Source organism: Bombina bombina, chromosome 3 (genome assembly GCF_027579735.1).
Source record: "Bombina bombina isolate aBomBom1 chromosome 3, aBomBom1.pri, whole genome shotgun sequence".
Taxonomy (NCBI): Eukaryota; Metazoa; Chordata; class Amphibia; order Anura; family Bombinatoridae; genus Bombina; species Bombina bombina.
Genome location: NC_069501.1, coordinates 1,138,887,897 through 1,138,909,331, shown reverse-complemented (window position 1 = coordinate 1,138,909,331; position 21,435 = coordinate 1,138,887,897). Strand labels below are relative to the sequence as shown.

The following is a 21,435-nucleotide window of genomic DNA, read 5'->3' as shown; positions in this document are numbered from 1 at the left end:
GCGGGCCGTGGACCGGACACACCGTAGGAGAAAGGAATTTATCAGGTAAGATAGAAATTCTGTTTTCTCCTACATAGGTGTGTCCGGTCCACGGCTTCATCCTTACTTGTGGGAACCAATACCAAAGCTTTAGGACACGGATGAAGGGAGGGAACAAGTCAGGCAACCTAAACGGAAGGCACCACGGCTTGCAAAACCTTTCTCCCAAAAACAGCCTCCGAAGAAGCAAAAGTATTGAATTTGTAAAAGTGTGCAGTGAAGACCAAGTCGCTGCCTTACAGATCTGATCAACAGAAGCCTCGTTCTTGAAGGCCCATGTGGAAGCCACAGCCCTAGTAGAGTGGGCTGTAATTCGTTCAGGAGGCTGCCGTCCGGCAGTCTCATAAGCCAATCGGATGATGCTTTTCAGCCAAAAGGAAAGAGAGGTAGCAGTAGCTTTCTGCCCTCTCCTCTTACCAGAATAAACGACAAACAAGGATGAAGTCTGTCTAAAATCCTTAGTTGCTTCTAAGTAGAATTTTAAAGCACGGACCACATCTAGGTTGTGTAACAAACGTTCCTTCTTTGAAGCTGGATTCGGACACAGGGAAGGAACAACGATTTCCTGGTTAATATTCCTGTTGGAAACCACTTTTGGAAGAAAACCAGGCTTGGTACGTAAAACTACCTTATCTGTATGGAACACCAGATAGGGAGAAGTACACTGCAAAGCAGGCAATTCAGAAACTCTTCTAGCAGAAGAAATAGCAACCAAAAACAGAACTTTCCAAGATAGTAACTTAATATCTATGGAATGTAAAGGTTCAAACGGAACCCCTTGAAGAACTGAAAGAACTAAATTTAGACTCCATGGAGGAGTCATGGGTCTGTAGACAGGCTTTATTCTAACTAACACCTGTACAAACACCTGTATCTCTGGCACGGCTGCCAGTCGTTTGTGCAACAAAACAGACAGAGCAGATATCTGTCCTTTTAAAGAGCTAGCTGACAAACCTTTATCCAAACCCTCTTGGAGAAAGGAAAGTATTCTCGGAATTCTGATTTTACTCCAAGAAAATCTTTTGGAATCGCACCAATGGATATATTTTTGCCATATCTTATGGTAAATTTTCCTAGTCACCGGTTTTCTGGCTTGAACCAGAGTATCTATAACCGAATCTGAAAACCCACGCTTAGATAGAATCAAGCGTTCAATCTCCAAGCAGTCAGTTGCAGAGAGACTAGATTTGGGTGTCTGAATGGACCTTGTACTAGAAGATCCTGCCTCAAAGGTAGCTTCCATGGAGGCACCGATGACATATTCATCAGGTCTGCATACCAAGTCCTGCGTGGCCATGCAGGAGCTATTAGAATCACTGAGGCCTTCTCCTGTTTGATCCTGGCTACAAGCCTGGGAAGGAGAGGAAACGGTGGAAACACATAAGCCAGATTGAACGACCAGGGCGCCACTAATGCATCCACCAGTGCCGCCTTGGGATCTCTGGATCTGGACCCGTAGCGAGGAACCTTGCAGTTCTGACGAGACGCCATCAGATCCATATCCGGAATGCCCCATAGTTGGGTTAACTGGGCAAAGACCTCCGGGTGAAGTTCCCACTCCCCCGGATGGAAGGTCTGACGACTCAGATAGTCCGCTTCCCAGTTGTCTACTCCTGGGATGTGAATTGCAGATAGATGGCAGGAGTGATCCTCCGCCCATTTGATGATCTTGGAGACCTCTCTCATCGCTAAGGAACTCTTTGTTCCCCCCTGATGATTGATGTACGCTACGGTCGTCATGTTGTCCGACTGAAATCTTATGAACCTGGCCTTCGCTAGTTGAGGCCAAGCCAGGAGCGCATTGAATATCGCTCTCAGTTCCAAAATGTTTATCGGGAGAAGAGACTCTTCCCGAGACCATAGACCCTGAGCTTTCAGAGAGTCCCAGACCGCGCCCCAGCCCAAGAGGCTGGCGTCGGTCGTAACAATGACCCACTCCGGTCTGCAGAAACTCATTTCCTGAGACAGGTGATCCTGAGTCAACCACCAGAGGAGCGAATCCCTGGTTATCTGGTCTATTTGAATTTGGGGAGACAAGTCTGCATAATCCCCATTCCACTGTTTGAGCATGCACAGCTGCAAAGGTCTTAAATGAATTCGAGCAAAAGGAACCACGTCCATTGCTGCAACCATTAGTCAGATTACTTCCATGCACTGAGCTATGGAGGGTTGAGGAATAGAATGAAGAACTCGACAAGCGTTTAGAAGCTTTAACTTTCTGACCTCTGTCAGGAAAATCTTCATTTCCACAGAATCTATTATTGTTCCCAGAAAAGGAACCCTTGTGGATGGGGACAGGGAACTTTTTTCTATGTTCACCTTCCACCCGTGAGATCTGAGAAAGGCCAACACAATGTCTGTATGAGCCCTTGCTTTGGAAAGAGATGACACTTGGATTAGAATGTCATCTAGGTAAGGTGCCACAGCAATGCCCCTCGGCCTTAGGACCGCTAGAAGGGACCCTAGCACCTTTGTGAAAATTCTGGGAGCGGTGGCTAAACCGAAAGGAAGAGCCACGAACTGGTAATGTTTGTCCAGAAAGGCGAACCTCAGGAACTGATGATGAGTTTTGTGGATAGGGATATGCAGATACGCATCCTTTAAGTCTACGGTAGTCAAATATTGACCCTCCTGGATTGTTGGCAAGATCGTTCGAATGGTTTCCATTTTGAAAGATGGAACTCTGAGGAATTTGTTTAATATCTTTAAATCCAGAATTGGCCTGAAAGTTCCCTCTTTTTTGGGGACTACAAACAGGTTTGAGTAAAAGCCTAGACCCTGTTCCACTGAGGGAACTGGGTTTATCACTCCCATTTTTAATAGGTCTCCTACGCAATGTAAGAATGCCTGTTTCTTTATCTGGTCTGAAGATAAGCGAGACATGTGGAACCTTCCCCTTGGAGGAAGTTCCTTGAACTCTAGAAGATATCCCTGGGAGACTATTTCTAGTGCCCAGGGATCCGGAACATCTCTTGCCCAAGCCTGAGCAAAGAGAGATAATCTGCCCCCTACTAGATCCGGTCCCGGATCGGGGGCTACCCCTTCATGCCGTCTTGGTAGCAGCAGCAGGCTTCTTGGCCTGTTTACCCTAGTTCCAGCCTTGCACAGGTTTCCATGCAGGTTTGGGCTGGGCAGCATTGCCCTCTTGTCTAGAGGCTGCAGAGTTAGAAGCTGGTCCGTTCCTGAAATTGCGAAAGGAACGAAAATTAGACTTGTTCTTAGCCTTGAAAGGTCTATCTTGTGGGAGGGCATGGCCCTTGTCCCCAGTGATGTCTGAAATAATCTCCTTCAATTCCGGCCCAAAAAGGGTCTTACCTTTGAAAGGAATATTAAGTAATTTAGTCTTGGACGACACATCTGCCGACCAGGATTTTAGCCAAAGCGCCCTGCTCGCCACTATAGCAAAACCTGAGTTTTTCGCCGCTAATTTCGTTATTTGAAAAGCGGCATCCAATATAAAGGAATTAGCTAACTTAAGTGCGTGAATTCTGTCCATGACTTCATCATATGAAGTCTCCTTCTGGAGCGAGCTTTCTAATTCCTCGAACCAAAAAGACGCCGCTGAGGTGACAGTAATAATGCACGCAATTGGTTGAAGAAGGAGACCTTGCTGAACAAAAATCTTTTTAAGCAATCCTTCCAATTTTTTATCCATAGGATCTTTGAAAGCGCAACTGTCCTCTATAGGAATAGTTGAAACTGCCCCCTCAACCTTAGGGACCGTCTGCCATGCGTCCCTTCTTGGGTCTACAATGGGGAACATTTTCTTAAATATAGGAGGTGGGACAAACGGTATACCCGGCTTCTCCCACTCCTTATTCACTATGTCCGCTACCCTCTTGGGTATCGGAAAAGCATCAGCGTGCACAGGGACCTCTAAGAATTTGTCCAATTTGCACAACTTCTCTGGGATTACCAAAGAATCACAATCATCCAGAGTAGTACCTCCTTAAGCAGGGCGCGGAGATGTTCTAGCTTAAATTTAAATGCTACTATATCAGGTTCTGCCTGTTGAGAAATTTTTCCTGAGTCAGAAATTTCTCCCTCAGACAGCCCCTCCCTCACTGCCAATTCCGATTGATGTGAGGGTAAAATAGATAAGGTATCGTCAGCGTCTACTTGTTCATCCTTTTCTGTATTTAAAACTGAACAATCACGCTTTCTCTGAAATGCTGGCAGTTTGGATAAAAGATTTGCTATAGAATTATCCACTACTGCTGTTAATTGCTGCATAGTAACAAGCATTGGCGCGCTAGATATACTAGGTATCGCCTGCGCGGGCAAAACTGGTGTAGACACAGAAGGAGAGGATGTAGAACTATCCCCACTACTTTCATTAGAAGAATCATCTTGGGCAATTTTATTAAATGTGACAGAATTGTCCTTACTTTGTTTGGACGCCATGGCACAATTATCACATACACTTAAAGGGGGGACCACCTTGGCCTCTATACACACAGAACATAAGCTATCTGATGGCACAGACATGTTAGGCAGATTTAGGCAGGCTATTAATGCAATAAAAATGATTTTAAACAAAACCGTTACTCTCTTTAAATAATAAAATGACACACTTTATTTCTGAATGTTAAAAAAACTATGAAGGCAATATCCGATCTTTATAATTTACACCCCAGTGTCTTAATGCTTTGAAAGTATTGCACACAAAATATGAAGTCTCTAGACCCTTAAATAAGCAAACCGGAGCTAATTGTTCAATTTAACCGGTTTTACACACTACAGTCCCTGCTACAGCCTTTGCTGCAGCTTTTACCTTCCTTAGGGGTTATTCACCACAGAAATAAGCCTTCCGGAGTCTGTTTCTTATCCACAGGACCCTCTCACATGAAGCTGCATGCACTGCCTTTGATATTAACTGCGCAACTGAGGCGCGAAAATGAGGCCTCCTCCCTCTGCATACTAGAGTGAAGGGGCCTTCCTGACTAGATTAGGTGTCTAAACCAATGCCAGGAATAATTAAAACGTTCCCAAAAGTGTATTTATGTTCACAAAACATTTGAAGTGCCATAAAAATGTGATATAAGTCAATCGATTTGGCCCACAACAGTGTCTACCAGTACAAAGCCCAAAAAATAAGCCTGTAATCTGTTACTCAGTCTAAGAAAATGGCTTACCGGTCCCCTGAGGGAAAAACTGACAGTCTTCTAGCATTACCATGTGTTGTTAGAAAAGAGACTGGTCATACCTGGAGCAGATGAGTCTGCAAACTGTTACCCCCAACTGAAGTTCTCTGGTCTCAACAGTCCTGCGTGGTAACAGCAATGGATTCTAGTTACTTGTGCTAAAATCATATTCCTCTTTAACAGAAATCTTCATCACTTTCTGTTGTAGAGTAAATAGTACAAACCGGCACTATTTTAAAATAAACTCTTGATAGAAGAAATAAAAACTACAACTAAACACCACAAACTCTTTACCATCCCCGTGGAGATGCTACTTGTTCAGAGCGGCAAAGAGAATGACTGGGGGGCGGGGCCAGAGGAGGGGCTATATGGACAGCTTTTGCTGTGTGCCTCTTTGCCATTTCCTGTTAGGGAAGAGAATATTCCCACAAGTAAGGATGAAGCCGTGGACCGGACACACCTATGTAGGAGAAAACAGAATTTATGTTTACCTGATAAATTACTTTCTCCAACGGTGTGTCCGGTCCACGGCGTCATCCTTACTTGTGGGATATTCTCTTCCCCAACAGGAAATGGCAAAGAGCCCAGCAAAGCATTCGACTGACGTTAAGGAGGAATATTTGCATAGGAGAAACCATATGGTACCGTGGTGACTGTAGTTAAAGAAAATAAATTATCAGACCTGATTAAAAAAACCAGGGCGGGCCGTGGACCGGACACACCGTTGGAGAAAGTAATTTATCAGGTAAACATAAATTCTGTTTTCTCCAACATAGGTGTGTCCGGTCCACGGCGTCATCCTTACTTGTGGGAACCAATACCAAAGCTTTAGGACACGGATGAAGGGAGGGAGCAAATCAGGTCACCTAAATGGAAGGCACCACGGCTTGCAAAACCTTTCTCCCAAAAATAGCCTCAGAAGAAGCAAAAGTATCAAACTTGTAAAATTTGGTAAAAGTGTGCAGTGAAGACCAAGTCGCTGCCCTACATATCTGATCAACAGAAGCCTCGTTCTTGAAGGCCCATGTGGAAGCCACAGCCCTAGTGGAATGAGCTGTGATTCTTTCGGGAGGCTGCCGTCCGGCAGTCTCGTAAGCCAATCTGATGATGCTTTTAATCCAAAAAGAGAGAGAGGTAGAAGTTGCTTTTTGACCTCTCCTTTTACCGGAATAAACAACAAACAAGGAAGATGTTTGTCTAAAATCCTTTGTAGCATCTAAATAGAATTTTAGAGCGCGAACAACATCCAAATTGTGCAACAAACGTTCCTTCTTCGAAACTGGTTTCGGACACAGAGAAGGTACGATAATCTCCTGGTTAATGTTTTTGTTAGAAACAACTTTTGGAAGAAAACCAGGTTTAGTACGTAAAACCACCTTATCTGCATGGAACACCAGATAAGGAGGAGAACACTGCAGAGCAGATAATTCTGAAACTCTTCTAGCAGAAGAAATTGCAACTAAATTGAGACTCCAAGGAGGAGTCAAAGGTTTGTAAACAGGCTTAATTCTAACCAGAGCCTGAACAAAGGCTTGAACATCTGGCACAGCGGCCAGCTTTTTGTGAAGTAACACAGACAAGGCAGAAATCTGTCCCTTCAGGGAACTTGCAGATAATCCTTTTTCCAATCCTTCTTGAAGGAAGGATAGAATCCTAGGAATCTTAACCTTGTCCCAAGGGAATCCTTTAGATTCACACCAACAGATATATTTTTTCCAAATTTTGTGGTAAATCTTTCTAGTTACAGGCTTTCTGGCCTGAACAAGAGTATCGATAACAGAATCTGAGAACCCTCGCTTCGATAAGATCAAGCGTTCAATCTCCAAGCAGTCAGCTGGAGTGAAACCAGATTCGGATGTTCGAACGGACCCTGAACAAGAAGGTCTCGTCTCAAAGGTAGCTTCCAAGGTGGAGCCGATGACATATTCACCAGATCTGCATACCAAGTCCTGCGTGGCCACGCAGGAGCTATCAAGATCACCGACGCCCTCTCCTGATTGATCCTGGCTACCAGCCTGGGGATGAGAGGAAACGGCGGGAACACATAAGCTAGTTTGAAGGTCCAAGGTGCTACTAGTGCATCCACTAGAGCCGCCTTGGGATCCCTGGATCTGGACCCGTAGCAAGGAACTTTGAAGTTCTGACGAGAGGCCATCAGATCCATGTCTGGAATGCCCCACAGCTGAGTGACTTGGGCAAAGATTTCCGGATGGAGTTCCCACTCCCCCGGATGCAATGTCTGACGACTCAGAAAATCCGCTTCCCAATTTTCCACTCCTGGGATGTGGATAGCAGACAGGTGGCAGGAGTGAGACTCCGCCCATAGAATGATTTTGGTCACTTCTTCCATCGCCAGGGAACTCCTTGTTCCCCCCTGATGGTTGATGTACGCAACAGTTGTCATGTTGTCTGATTGAAACCGTATGAACTTGGCCCTCGCTAGCTGAGGCCAAGCCTTGAGAGCATTGAATATCGCTCTCAGTTCCAGAATATTTATCGGTAGAAGAGATTCTTCCCGAGACCAAAGACCCTGAGCTTTCAGGGATCCCCAGACCGCGCCCCAGCCCATCAGACTGGCGTCGGTCGTGACAATGACCCACTCTGGTCTGCGGAATGTCATCCCTCGTGACAGGTTGTCCAGGGACAGCCACCAACGGAGTGAGTCTCTGGTCCTCTGATTTACTTGTATCTTCGGAGACAAGTCTGTATAGTCCCCATTCCACTGACTGAGCATGCACAGTTGTAATGGTCTTAGATGAATGCGTGCAAAAGGAACTATGTCCATTGCCGCTACCATCAACCCGATCACTTCCATGCACTGAGCTATGGAAGGAAGAGGAACGGAATGAAGTATCCGACAAGAGTCTAGAAGTTTTGTTTTTCTGGCCTCTGTCAGAAAAATCCTCATTTCTAAGGAGTCTATTATTGTTCCCAAGAAGGGAACCCTTGTTGACGGAGATAGAGAACTCTTTTCCACGTTCACTTTCCATCCGTGAGATCTGAGAAAGGCCAGGACAATGTCCGTGTGAGCCTTTGCTTGAGGAAGGGACGACGCTTGAATCAGAATGTCGTCCAAGTAAGGTACTACAGCAATGCCCCTTGGTCTTAGCACAGCTAGAAGGGACCCTAGTACCTTTGTGAAAATCCTTGGAGCAGTGGCTAATCCGAAAGGAAGCGCCACGAACTGGTAATGTTTGTCCAGGAATGCGAACCTCAGGAACCGATGATGTTCCTTGTGGATAGGAATATGTAGATACGCATCCTTTAAATCCCCCGTGGTCATGAATTGACCTTCCTGGATGGAAGGAAGAATAGTTCGAATGGTTTCCATCTTGAACGATGGAACCTTGAGAAACTTGTTTAAGATCTTGAGATCTAAGATTGGTCTGAACGTTCCCTCTTTTTTGGGAACTATAAACAGATTGGAGTAGAACCCCATCCCTTGTTCTCTTAATGGAACAGGATGAATCACTCCCATTTTTAACAGGTCTTCTACACAATGTAAGAATGCCTGTCTTTTTATGTGGTCTGAAGACAACTGAGACCTGTGGAACCTCCCCCTTGGGGGAAGTCCCTTGAATTCCAGAAGATAACCTTGGGAGACTATTTCTAGCGCCCAAGGATCCAGAACATCTCTTGCCCAAGCCTGAGCGAAGAGAGAGAGTCTGCCCCCCACCAGATCCGGTCCCGGATCGGGGGCCAACATTTCATGCTGTCTTGGTAGCAGTGGCAGGTTTCTTGGCCTGCTTTCCCTTGTTCCAGCCTTGCATTGGTCTCCAAGCTGGCTTGGCTTGAGAAGTATTACCCTCTTGCTTAGAGGACGTAGCACTTTGGGCTGGTCCGTTTCTACGAAAGGGACAAAAATTAGGTTTATTTTTTGCCTTGAAAGGCCGATCCTGAGGAAGGGCGTGGCCCTTACCCCCAGTGATATCAGAGATAATCTCTTTCAAGTCAGGGCCAAACAGCGTTTTCCCCTTGAAAGGAATGTTAAGTAGCTTGTTCTTGGAAGACGCATCAGCCGACCAAGATTTCAACCAAAGCGCTCTGCGCGCCACAATAGCAAACCCAGAATTCTTAGCCGCTAACCTAGCCAATTGCAAAGTGGCGTCTAGGGTGAAAGAATTAGCCAATTTGAGAGCATTGATTCTGTCCATAATCTCCTCATAAGGAGGAGAATCACTATCGACCGCCTTTATCAGCTCATCGAACCAGAAACATGCGGCTGTAGCGACAGGGACAATGCATGAAATTGGTTGTAGAAGGTAACCCTGCTGAACAAACATCTTTTTAAGCAAACCTTCTAATTTTTTATCCATAGGATCTTTGAAAGCACAACTATCCTCTATGGGTATAGTGGTGCGTTTGTTTAAAGTGGAAACCGCTCCCTCGACCTTGGGGACTGTCTGCCATAAGTCCTTTCTGGGGTCGACCATAGGAAACAATTTTTTAAATATGGGGGGAGGGACGAAAGGAATACCGGGCCTTTCCCATTCTTTATTAACAATGTCCGCCACCCGCTTGGGTATAGGAAAAGCTTCTGGGAGCCCCGGCACCTCTAGGAACTTGTCCATTTTACATAGTTTCTCTGGGATGACCAACTTGTCACCATCATCCAGAGTGGATAATACCTCCTTAAGCAGAATGCGGAGATGTTCCAACTTAAATTTAAATGCAATCACATCAGGTTCAGCTTGTTGAGAAATGTTCCCTGAATCAGTAATTTCTCCCTCAGACAAAACCTCCCTGGCCCCATCAGACTGAGTTAGGGGCCCTTCAGAAATATTAATATCAGCGTCGTCATGCTCTTCAGTATCTAAAACAGAGCAGTCGCGCTTACGCTGATAAGTGTTCATTTTGGCTAAAATGTTTTTGACAGAATTATCCATTACAGCCGTTAATTGTTGCATAGTAAGGAGTATTGGCGCGCTAGATGTACTAGGGGCCTCCTGAGTGGGCAAGACTCGTGTAGACGAAGGAGGGAATGATGCAGTACCATGCTTACTCCCCTCACTTGAGGAATCATCTTGGGCATCATTGTCATTGTCACATAAATCACATTTATTTAAATGAATAGGAATTCTGGCTTCCCCACATTCAGAACACAGTCTATCTGGTAGTTCAGACATGTTAAACAGGCATAAACTTGATAACAAAGTACAAAAAATGTTTTAAAATAAAACCGTTACTGTCACTTTAAATTTTAAACTGAACACACTTTATTACTGCAAATGCGAAAAAACATGAAGGAATTGTTTAAAATTCACCAAATTTTCACCACAGTGTCTTAAAGCCTTAAAAGTATTGCACACCAAATTTGGAAGCCTTAAAATAACGGAACCGGAGCCGTTTTGAACTTTAACCCCTTTACAGTCCCTGGTATCTGCTTTGCTGAGACCCAACCAAGCCCCAAGGGGAATACGATACCAAATGACGCCTTCAGAAAGTCTTTTCTAAGTATCAGAGCTCCTCTCACATGCGACTGCATGCCATGCCTCTCAAAAACAAGTGCGCAACACCGGCGCGAAAATGAGGCTCTGCCTATGCTTTGGGAAAGCCCCTAAAGAATAAGGTGTCTAAAACAGTGCCTGCCGATATTATTATATCAAAATACCCAGATAAAATGATTCCTCAAGGCTAAATATGTGTTAATAATCAATCGATTTAGCCCAAAAAAAAGTCTACAGTCTTAATAAGCCCTTTTAGAAGCCCTTATTTACGATCGTAATAAACATGGCTTACCGGATCCCATAGGGAAAATGACAGCTTCCAGCATTACATCGTCTTGTTAGAATGTGTCATACCTCAAGCAGCAAGAGACTGCTCACTGTTCCCCCAACTGAAGTTAATTGCTCTCAACAGTCCTGTGTGGAACAGCCATGGATTTTAGTGACGGTTGCTAAAATCATTTTCCTCATACAAACAGAAATCTTCATCTCTTTTCTGTTTCTGAGTAAATAGTACATACCAGCACTATTTCAAAATAACAAACTCTTGATTGAATAATAAAAACTACAGTTAAACACTAAAAAACTCTAAGCCATCTCCGTGGAGATGTTGCCTGTACAACGGCAAAGAGAATGACTGGGGTAGGCGGAGCCTAGGAGGGATCATGTGACCAGCTTTGCTGGGCTCTTTGCCATTTCCTGTTGGGGAAGAGAATATCCCACAAGTAAGGATGACGCCGTGGACCGGACACACCTATGTTGGAGAAAAGGTAATATGGCATAATACTGTAAGAACTCAGCTGTGTAATCAGGAAGGGGTTAACTCCTCATTCAGATGTAATGAGATGAAGATAGTCACTTTGGAATGTAGAGAGATCACATTACCCTAAGGATGAACAGCTGGTTAATGATAAAGCTATATAGAGACCCTTTTGTGTGGCCATATATGTCTTGCCCCCTGACCACATGGCATGGCTGCAATCATATACCTTTACCATTACAAAAGGGACTTGCATATGAGTCACATCATCATTGTGGGAGGGATGAAAGACTTACAATAAAGCCCATCAACACACATGGTTCGGTCTCTTTTCTTTGGGATCTTGCTCTTAGAACATCACGTGAGTAAACTGAAAACCTCTAATACAGCACACCACACACACTCACATTAGGATGGGCAAATGTATTAGTGTAATACTGATGTTTAGTTCAGTGCTGTGTAAATTTAATCTGCATATTGTAACTGTTTATTTAGCCTCATACTAATAAAAAGTTTTGTATTGCTGGAGTATGACTTGTGAGTTAATGTCCTTACAAGTAGCTTAATTAAGCTAGTGATTGTGTGTTAATATTTTATAGTGGGTATAATAATTCATAAGGGATTATTAATAGGAATATTAGCAAATCACTAAAGGGTATAGCAAACAGACACTAAGAAATATATAGTCTTAGTTATCATTCATTTATTTCAGTCCATCAACCAGGCATCTGAAAAAAAGAGTCTGCCCCCAACACCATCTGCTTGGCTTTATTCCAGGACTGGGCCGGCTTCCAAATACTCTTGGGTTGCTCGGGCTTGGAGGATTGTTGTTGTTGGGATTTGTCAGAACAAAAATTAGAAGATTGTCGTCTGGACCAAATAAAATCTTTCCCTTGAAGGGAAGAGAAAGGAGTCTGGACTTAGAAGTCATATCGGCAGACCAAGACTTCAACCAGAGTGCTCGGCAGGCTAAGACCGCAAAGCCAGAGGCTTTTGCATTTAGGCGAATAGTTTGCATGTTTGCATCACAGATAAAAGAATTAGCCATTTTTAGATCTTTAATTCTGTCTTGAATATCCTCGAGGGGAGACTCCACCTCAATGAGTTCCAACAAAGTATACAGTAGGTAGGTAGCCGCTCCGGCAACCGCGGCAACTGCAGCCGCCGGTTCAAACAAAAATCCCATATGTTGAAATATCTTTCTCAGAAAGGTTTCCATGCCCTTATCCATCGGCTCTCTGAATGAAGAACTATCCACAAGAGGTAAAGTAGTATGTTTAGCAAGCGTAGAGATAGCACAATCCACCTTAGGAATGGAGCCCCACAAATCCAGTTGAGAGTCCAGGACCAACTTTTTAAAAGTAGACGAGGAGGAAAAAGAAGAACCAATTCTTTCCCATTCGTTCTTAATAATGTTCGCCATCTTAACCGGCACAGGAAAAGTCAAAGGAACTTTCCTGTCTTCGTAAACTCTAATTTCATAGGTTCTTCAGGCAGTGCGGCCTCTGGAACCTCTAACTTAGACAGAAACTTAATTAATAAAAAAGGCAAGTGCTCAATTTTAAATCTAAAAGCACGGTTCCTCAGCACAGCAGGAGGCTTAGACGCTAAGGACTCCGACCCAGAGAGTTCACCCTCAACTCATCATCGGATAACTGGCACATAATAGCTAAATCCGATAAATATTTAGAGGATTCCGGGTCAGGAGAGCTATGTTTAACCTTTCTCTTGAATTTGTTAGAGCGAGGTAATGCACTGAGGGCCACAGACACCGCTGTTTGTAACTGCTCAGTAAAGTCCGCAGGAAGAAGGCCCCCTCCGGAGGGAGGATTAGATGTGCTACGGGGAACTGCATGTGAAGTGGATAATGTAGCAAGGGTAGTAATCTCAAGGGACGCCGAGTCCTGAGAGGTGGATGGCTCAGAGGGACTAAGAGCCTTAGCAGGCTTGTTTCCCTACTTAGACTTTGTAACGGTGTTAAGGCATGTGGAACATAATTGAGTGGGAAAACCACAGCCTCCTCACAATATAAACAAGTATGATTTAGTACAAAAGGAGTACCTTCTAACATGTCAGAGTCATCCATAGCTCAGGTTATACCCACAGAAGGACAAAAATAAAAACTTTTTTTTTTTATTATAGAAAACTGCACCTTTATACTCCCAATGGCTGGGGCACTCACCACCTCCTAGACCCAGACAGTTAAGAGGAAACCCTCTCCTCAGGTTCAAGTATCAGCTGGAATGGAGGAAATTAACATAGACCACACCCAGTCACATGGAGTGCAAGACAGTACTTCTCCCTGTAATTACAAGTACAGCAAGTAACAGGAGCTGTGCAACACTTTCAAAAACGAAAGTGAAACTGAAAAGTGAAGCCTGTTTGTTTCAGCTAAAAACACACATTCTATCAGCCCAGGAAACAATCACACAAAGCAGCATGTAAATAATTAATACACTGATTAATTAACCCCAACTGTTCAATAAAACCCCTTCAGAGGATATTAACCCTGGATCCTATCAAGGTATAAATGGAGCCACACTGTGACCCTGTTATAGCGTTTTATGTATAAAAATTGAAAAATGATCTTACCTCCAGGATCCATGCTGTGGAACAGAACACAGCCTCTCAAGTGTCACAGTCTTATAGAAGCGCTCCTGACATGGACTTGAGTGAGAGAAAGTAGGCAGTGAAACTCGACAACACTGATTGCTTAGGAGCAGTTAGCAGTAGTCTGGATGGTTTCGCAAAAAAATTTCCCTGCATCTCCAGACTTTCATCAATACTCTCACTGAGTGAGACTACTCAAAACTCCAGTGCTATCTCGAAGGGCAGATACCCTTTTTCAGGACTCTCCGAATCTTCTGACACTTCTCTGCCACCTCCTAACATGACGAAAGGCAAAGAATGACTGGGGTAATAAGGAAGTGGGAGGGATATTTAAGCCTTTGGTTGGGGTGTCTTTGCCTCCTCCTGGTGGCCAGGTGTTTTATTTCCCAACAGTAAAGAATGAAGCCGTGGACTCTGCCTATCTTAGGAAGGAAATGGGTAATAAAGGGATTATCTATATTTTTAAACAATAAAGATTCTGGAGTAGACTGTCCCTTTAAATTTCAAAGATTAGCTAATTTAAGGTATTCATTTAAACACACATCTACTATAAAAAAACACCCCTCAACTTTACATTATAATGTTAACTTCCAATATACATATAAAATAAAATAAATATATATTTGTGTAAAATGAAATATTTACTTCAGCCATTTCTTGTTCCAGTTGCAGCCTCCTGTTGACTTTCTGCTGGTAGGTCTTCAAAACATTTTCCACATGTTGCTCCATATAAAATTTAAAAGCAAATGGTGAGTAACTCTTAATTCGAGACTCACGCTTTTCTTCATCTCTGCTATTTTTACGCACAGGCACAGGGGACGTCTGAATTTGCTTTTTATCTTTTCCAGCTTTAGCAGATTTTGAGTTCTTGTTCACTTTATCTGGTTTAATTTCACCAATGGCTTCATGTACTTGAACGTATGCAACATTTTCACCAACCCGCAGGTTTTGGTCCACTGCAGTACATAGAGCGTTTACATCAAGCTGTTCCGAGTTATTCTGAAGCAAGAGGTGCTTTGGATATGGAGGCGGTGGGAATCTTAGATCCTGATTACCATAATCCATATCAATTCCATAACCGCTTGCTCCTCCAACTGATAGTGGATGAGTTTCCATCATCTCTAGGCTTTCTACAACCTGATTTTGTGCAACTAACCATCCTGGATGGGTAGGGCCTACAGCAGTTTGAGGTTCAGGTCTCATCACCCTCATACTCTTAACTGGCTGGAGTATGTGGGCAGATGTAACTGCTGTAATTGTATTTGTAGAAGCCATGGATGCATCATTTTTGTTAGGGGAAGCTTGTCGCATTGGTGGTGGCTTTTGTTGCTGGTGATTATTAAAAGAGTTTGTACGACTTGGAACCTGTGAATCTGGTCTGAAGGAAACAAGTTGTCGTGGTGATGAGTCCAATCCTGGACCCTGTAGAGAATTGCGACGAGACTGAGAATTTTGCCACTGACAAGCATTGCCAATATCATAGAGATCCATATTCAAGCTGTTTCTTGATGGAGTCATTAAATTTTGTGGTGGGTCTGGATACTCATTAGTATATGGGGGGCCCCTTGGCATGGCATGTATCTGGTGAGAAGAGGGGCTAGTTTGCTTGTGGTGAGAATGTGGCATATACAGAGGAGGACTCTGCTGATAAACATGCCCTGGGCTATGCTGAGTCATTTGTCCTTGCATGCCTACATATCCTCCTTCTTGCTGTATTTTATTTTGGAATGATGGTGTTCTTTGCACTCCATAGCCCGTGGGATCTCCTTGCATCACGAGATGCTGACGGCCATAATGTGGGCTGCATGAGGCATGAGAAGGTTGCATCTGAAATGCAGGGCTATTGTGATTACCAAGACTATAATTCATAGCAGAAAGGTCTACATTTGTATTGTATGACTTCTGTTGTTGGCTACCAGTTGCGTTATGAGCATTCACAGTTTGAGGTCTTTGAGTCTGGCCATTCAACCCTTGAGGCTGGGCAGCAGAAAGCAAATAGTCCATGTACTGCCTTGGAACATCACTAAGCACATTTGCACCTTCAACTGAAAACCCTGCTCCTTCATAGGCTGCATTATTCATTGGATGATAAGGTGGAAAGCTCTCGTTTGATCCTTCAAAACTTGATCGGTGAGGCACTTGTTGAGGAGTGCCTTTCCCTTTAACAATATAAAAAAATAAATTAAAAAAAATAAATGCAGTGCTGCATTTGGTTTACAATATTCAACATTCATATATATTAAACAGGATCAACTTTTGATTTAAAAAGAGAAAAGTATCTGCAAATTACATAAACACACACAAAAACATAGAAGCCAGTTTTGAAAATATAATTTCCCAATTATACCAGTACAGGAATTTGTTAAAGGGACACTGAACCCAATTTTTTTCTTTTGTAATTCAGAAAGAGCATGCAATTTAAAACAACTTTCTAATTTACTCCTATTATCAATTTTTCTTCGTTCTCTTGCTATCATTATTTGAAAAACAAGGCATCTAAGCTTTTTTTTGGTTTCAGTACTCTGGACAGCACTTTTTTATTGGTGGATGAATTTATCCACCAATCAGCAAGGACAACCCAGGTTGTTCACCAAAAATGGGCCGGCATCTAAACTTACATTCTTGCATTTCAAATAAAGATACCAAGAGAATGAAGAAAATTTGATAATAGGAGTAAATTAGAAAGTTTCTTAAAATTTCATGCTCAATCTGAATCACGAAAGAATGTTTTTGGGTACAGTGTCCCTTTAAGTTAAACCATATCCACAATAACAGGGAATCTACATACAATTCTATTTCTAAGCACAAATACTGAACAGTGAAAGCTACTAACAAAAAATGTGTGTGAGTGTGTTTCATAAATCACATAGCCTTCTAAAATTCTGGCTCCTGCATATCTATGACAAATGTGCTTTAAATAAGGAACAAAAATGAATAAGCATAATAAAAATAAATACATTTAAACAAACACACAGGTTTTTAGAACCACTGGCTTGACACACTGAAGGGAAAACAAACTGTTACGAAGACTAGCAGTCCCCAAGGCAGAATAGGCCGTTATCTGAGATGTCACCACATGCAGAATGTTTGCAGAAAGAACGGCACACATGTAGGAACGTTTAGCACTTTCTCTGTGCAGTGCTGCCCACAACAGTCTGATAAGGAAATGCAGTGCAGCCAGAGAACACAGTGCAGCCAGAGTAAAGTGCTGTTTGAAGAGAACAGTCAAATATGGAGTAGCGCTACAAAGCAGAAGCACATTGCTTCATTACTGTCTCTCAAGGATTTCTTATAATTATGCGATGTTAGACCAAGAGCAAAACGTAACCATTTTTTTTTTCTCTGTAGCTAATTTACAATGCTATTACTGCAATATATTATAAAACTTTAAAAAAAAAATCTTTATTCTACAATTAATCAACACATTGCAACGAGCTGGTGCTTTAGTGTAACGGCCTAATTTAAATTTGAATTTTATTTCAAAATATTCTGCAGAAAATCTTTGACTAAAAATGAATCACAGTGCAGAAAGTAAAGAAAAAAAAAGTTCTGCCTCTAAGTCAGCAATTACAAAGTATGTGATACCAATCAATCAGTTACTCTAATTCGGCAGGTTTATATTTGTGTCACTAAAAGTTACTTCTAATATAAAGTGCCTGGATGTCAAGGTATATCCACAACTTCCCTTTCTCAACATGATGCATGATGTGTATCTACCAAAAGTGCAAGTGTCAAAGTATACCAACCAGAGGCATCCTGAGGTAGTGATTTAGCTTTATCTAATGCCCCTTAAAGGGACACTGAACCCAGATTTTTTTTTTCTTTCGTGATTCAGATAGAGCATGCAATTTTAAGCAACTTTTTAATTTACTCCTATTATCAATTTTTCTTCGTTCTCTTGCTATCTTTATTTGAAATAGAAGGCATCTAAGCTATTTTTTGGTTCAGACGTGGACAGCACTTGTTTATTGGTCGGTTAATTAATCCACCAATCAGCAAGAACAACCCGGGTTGTTCACAAAAATGGGCCAGCATCTAAACTTGCATTCTTGCTTTTTTAATAAAGATACCAAGAGAATGAAGAAAATTTGTTAATAGGAGTAAATTAGAAAATAGCTTAAAATTGCATGCTCTATCTGAATCATGAAATAAAAAAATTGGGTTCAGTGTCCCTTTAAAGGGATACTGAACCCAAATGTTTTATTTCATGATTCAGATAGAGCATTACATTTTAAGCTATTTTCTAATTTACTCCTATTATCAATTTTTCTTCGTTCTCTTGGGATCTTTATTTGGAAAAGCAATAATGAAAGCTTAGGAGCCGGCCCGTTTTAGGTTCAGCACCTGGGTAGCCCTTGCTGATTGGTGGCTAAATGTAGCCACCAATCAACAAGCACTACCAAGGGTGGTGAACCAAAAATGGTCCGGCTCCTTAGCTTAGATTCCTGCTTTTTCATATAAAGATAGCAAGAGAACAAAGAAAATTTGATATGAGTAAATTAGAAAGTTGCTTAAAAATTGCAAGCTCTGAATCATGAAAGAAAAAATTGGGTTTAGTGTCCTTTTAAAGCTAAAATAGTAAATTAGAAGATAAAAGGAGTTTCAGGTTTAAAGGTTGGCATAGATGCACAATATGAATATTTAAAAGATTGGGTCATTTCCATGTCTCCACCAATTGATAGTGTATTGTTTGCATTAAATACATTTACCTGGTGATGTCTGCTTGATTACACGAACAATCTGCTCGTTTCTTGGGTCCAGATAACCCATTTTACTAATATATTCCAAAGCAGCTTCAATACTTCTGCTACCAGTCTGTTTCAGAGCTCTTATAGCCATTTCCTGAAATAAAAAAGAAAAAAGTTTGTTTAGCTGCAGATGTGGAACCAATATAAAGCAATTCAACCTCTTCAGAAGCAAATTACAAGCAACACTATGAACATTCCAATAAATTAAACAGTGTACTCTAATATTTTCTCCCCTTTAAAGGGATACTAAACACAATGTTTTTCTTTCATGATTCAGATAGAGCATGAGATTTTAAGCACCTTTCTAATTTACTCCTATTATCAATTTTTCTTTGTTCTCATGCTATCTTGATTTGAAAAAGCAGTACTGTAAGCTTTAGAGCCTGACTATTTTTTGTTCAGAACCTGGGTAGCACTTGCTGATTTGTGGCTAAATGTAGCAAACCAATCAGCAAGCTCTACCAAGGTGCTGAACTAAAAATGGGCCACTCCTAACCTTTTCTTACTGCTTTTTCAAATCAAGATAACATGAGAACAAAGACAAATTGATAATAGGAGTAAATTAGAAAGTTTTTTAAAATTGCATGCTCTATCTGAATCATGAAAGAAAAAATGTGGGGTTGGTATCCCTTTAATGTGTTCCAAATTATCCCTTTTACCTACTAGAGTATATTAAATGGTTTACAAATAACTCCTTCACCTCAAGTTTCTCATTTTAAATAGTTGTTGTTGTTGCCTATTATATTCCCACCTATACTGAAAAGTTCAGAATTTAAGTTGCGGATATAAAAAATAATAATAAATAAAAAAATACAAATAATAAATAAAATAATGCTCCCAGTGGGGAGCTGTGAAAGAGATCCACTGAAATGTTCATTTTCTTTTGTTCCCTTTGAGTAAACAATAATAAAAAATAATAAAAAAAGATAAGGAGGGTGTTGAGCGGCACTGGAGAAAATCTCGGAGTTCAGCTGATTTCTTCATTACAAATTCATCTTTAACTCCTACTATTCTGCCCTTAATCTCCATAAGCAACACTACTTCTCTACTCTTATCTCTAATCTTTCTTCAAACCTAAAACCTCTGTTCTCCACTTTCAATACTCTTCTCCGCCCTCCCCCCACCTCCTAAAACAACTTCTCTGTCAGCTCAAGACTTTGCCAGCCACTTAATTTACAAAATCGACTCCATCAGAAACGAAATCAGCTCTCAACATAATTCCATTCTCTCACCCCCTCAAATGCTCTCAATCAACCACAACCCACATAACCTTAAATTTAGCTCATTCTCCCCTGTTACTGAAGACGACGTTTTGGCACTTATACTGCGCTCTCACCTCACTACCTGTCCCCTTGACCATATCCCCTCACAGCTACTCCCCTCCCTCTCTGCTACCCTATACTCACACACATTTTCAACCTCTCCCTCAGCACTGGTATATTTCCCTCATTTCTGAAACATGCACTAGTCTCACATATCCTCAAAAAACCTTCCCTTGATCCTACCTCCCCATCCAACTACCACCCTATTTCCCTCCTCCCTCTTGCCTCAAATCGTCTTGAAAAACTAGTATATGCACGCCTATCCCATTTCCTTACATCAAACTCCCTCCTTGACCCACTGCAATCTGGATTTCGTCCCCATCACTCCACAGAGAAAGCAATTGTTAAGGTTACCAATTATCTACTTACAGCAAAATCAAAAGGCCACTTTTCTCTGCTTATCCTCCTTGATCTGTCCGCAGCCTTTGACACTGTTGACCACCCTCTTTTGCTCCAAACCCTTCAAACCTTCAGCATCTGTGACACAGCCCTCTCGTGGCTCTCTTCCTACCTGTCAAACCGTACCTTTAGTGTAGCCTTCTCTGGGGCCTCCTCTGCCCTGTCACCACTTTCAGTCGGAGTACCGCAAGGCTCTGTCCTCGGTCCTCTTCTCTTCTCAACCTACATGTTATCACTAGGTTCCCTAATAAAGTCCCCCGGTTTCCAATATCATTTGTATGCCGACGACAAATCTACTTCACTGCACCAGACCTATCTCCTTACTTGCTAACCCGTGTCACTAACTGTCTTTCTCACATATCTTCCTGGATATCCTCTCACTACCTCAAGCTAAATCTCTCCAAAACTGAGCTCCTTATCCCCCCCCTCCTTCTTCTAAAATCTCCACCCCCAATCTCTCTATAACTGTCGGCAACTCCATCATTACCCCAACCCCGCATGCCCGATTTGTCTCGGGGTCACATTTGACTCAGATCTTTCTTTCACTCCTCACATTCAGTCCTTGGCTAAAGCCTGCCACTTTCACCTTAAAAACATCTCTAAAATTTGACACTTCCTTACACAAGACAAGATTTTAATCCACTCTCTCATTCTTTCCCGCCTCAATTACTGCAACTCTGTCCTCTCTGGTCTCCCCACCTGCCGCCTAGCTCCTTTACAATCCATAATGAATGCCTCTGCCAGGCTCATCTTCCTTATACGTCGCTCTTCATCTGCTGCACCTCTCTGCCAATCCCTTCACTAGCTTCCTCTTGCCTATAGGGTCAAACACAAAATTCTCACTCTGACATACAAAGCCCTCAACTGAACTGCTCCCCCCTATATCTCAGACCTTGTCTCCAGATACTCTCCCTCCCGTCCCCTTCGCTCTGCTCATGACCTCCTACTCTCCTCCTCTCTTGTCACCTC

The 21,435-nt window shown here is 42.4% G+C and overlaps 1 protein-coding gene across 2 annotated transcripts in view; it reads right to left on the bottom strand.

Annotated features, from left to right (window-relative positions):
• The window catches only part of LATS2 (large tumor suppressor kinase 2), a 215,102-nt gene that overhangs the window by 40,047 nt on the left and 153,620 nt on the right, over positions 1-21,435 (bottom strand). For both annotated transcript variants that reach the window (XM_053708519.1, XM_053708520.1), the window contains 2 exons: positions 18,707-18,839; positions 14,643-16,156 (listed from right to left, as the gene is read on the bottom strand). In XM_053708519.1, the coding sequence (XP_053564494.1) occupies positions 14,643-16,156; positions 18,707-18,839 (1,647 nt within the window). The remainder of the gene's footprint in view (positions 1-14,642; positions 16,157-18,706; positions 18,840-21,435) is intronic.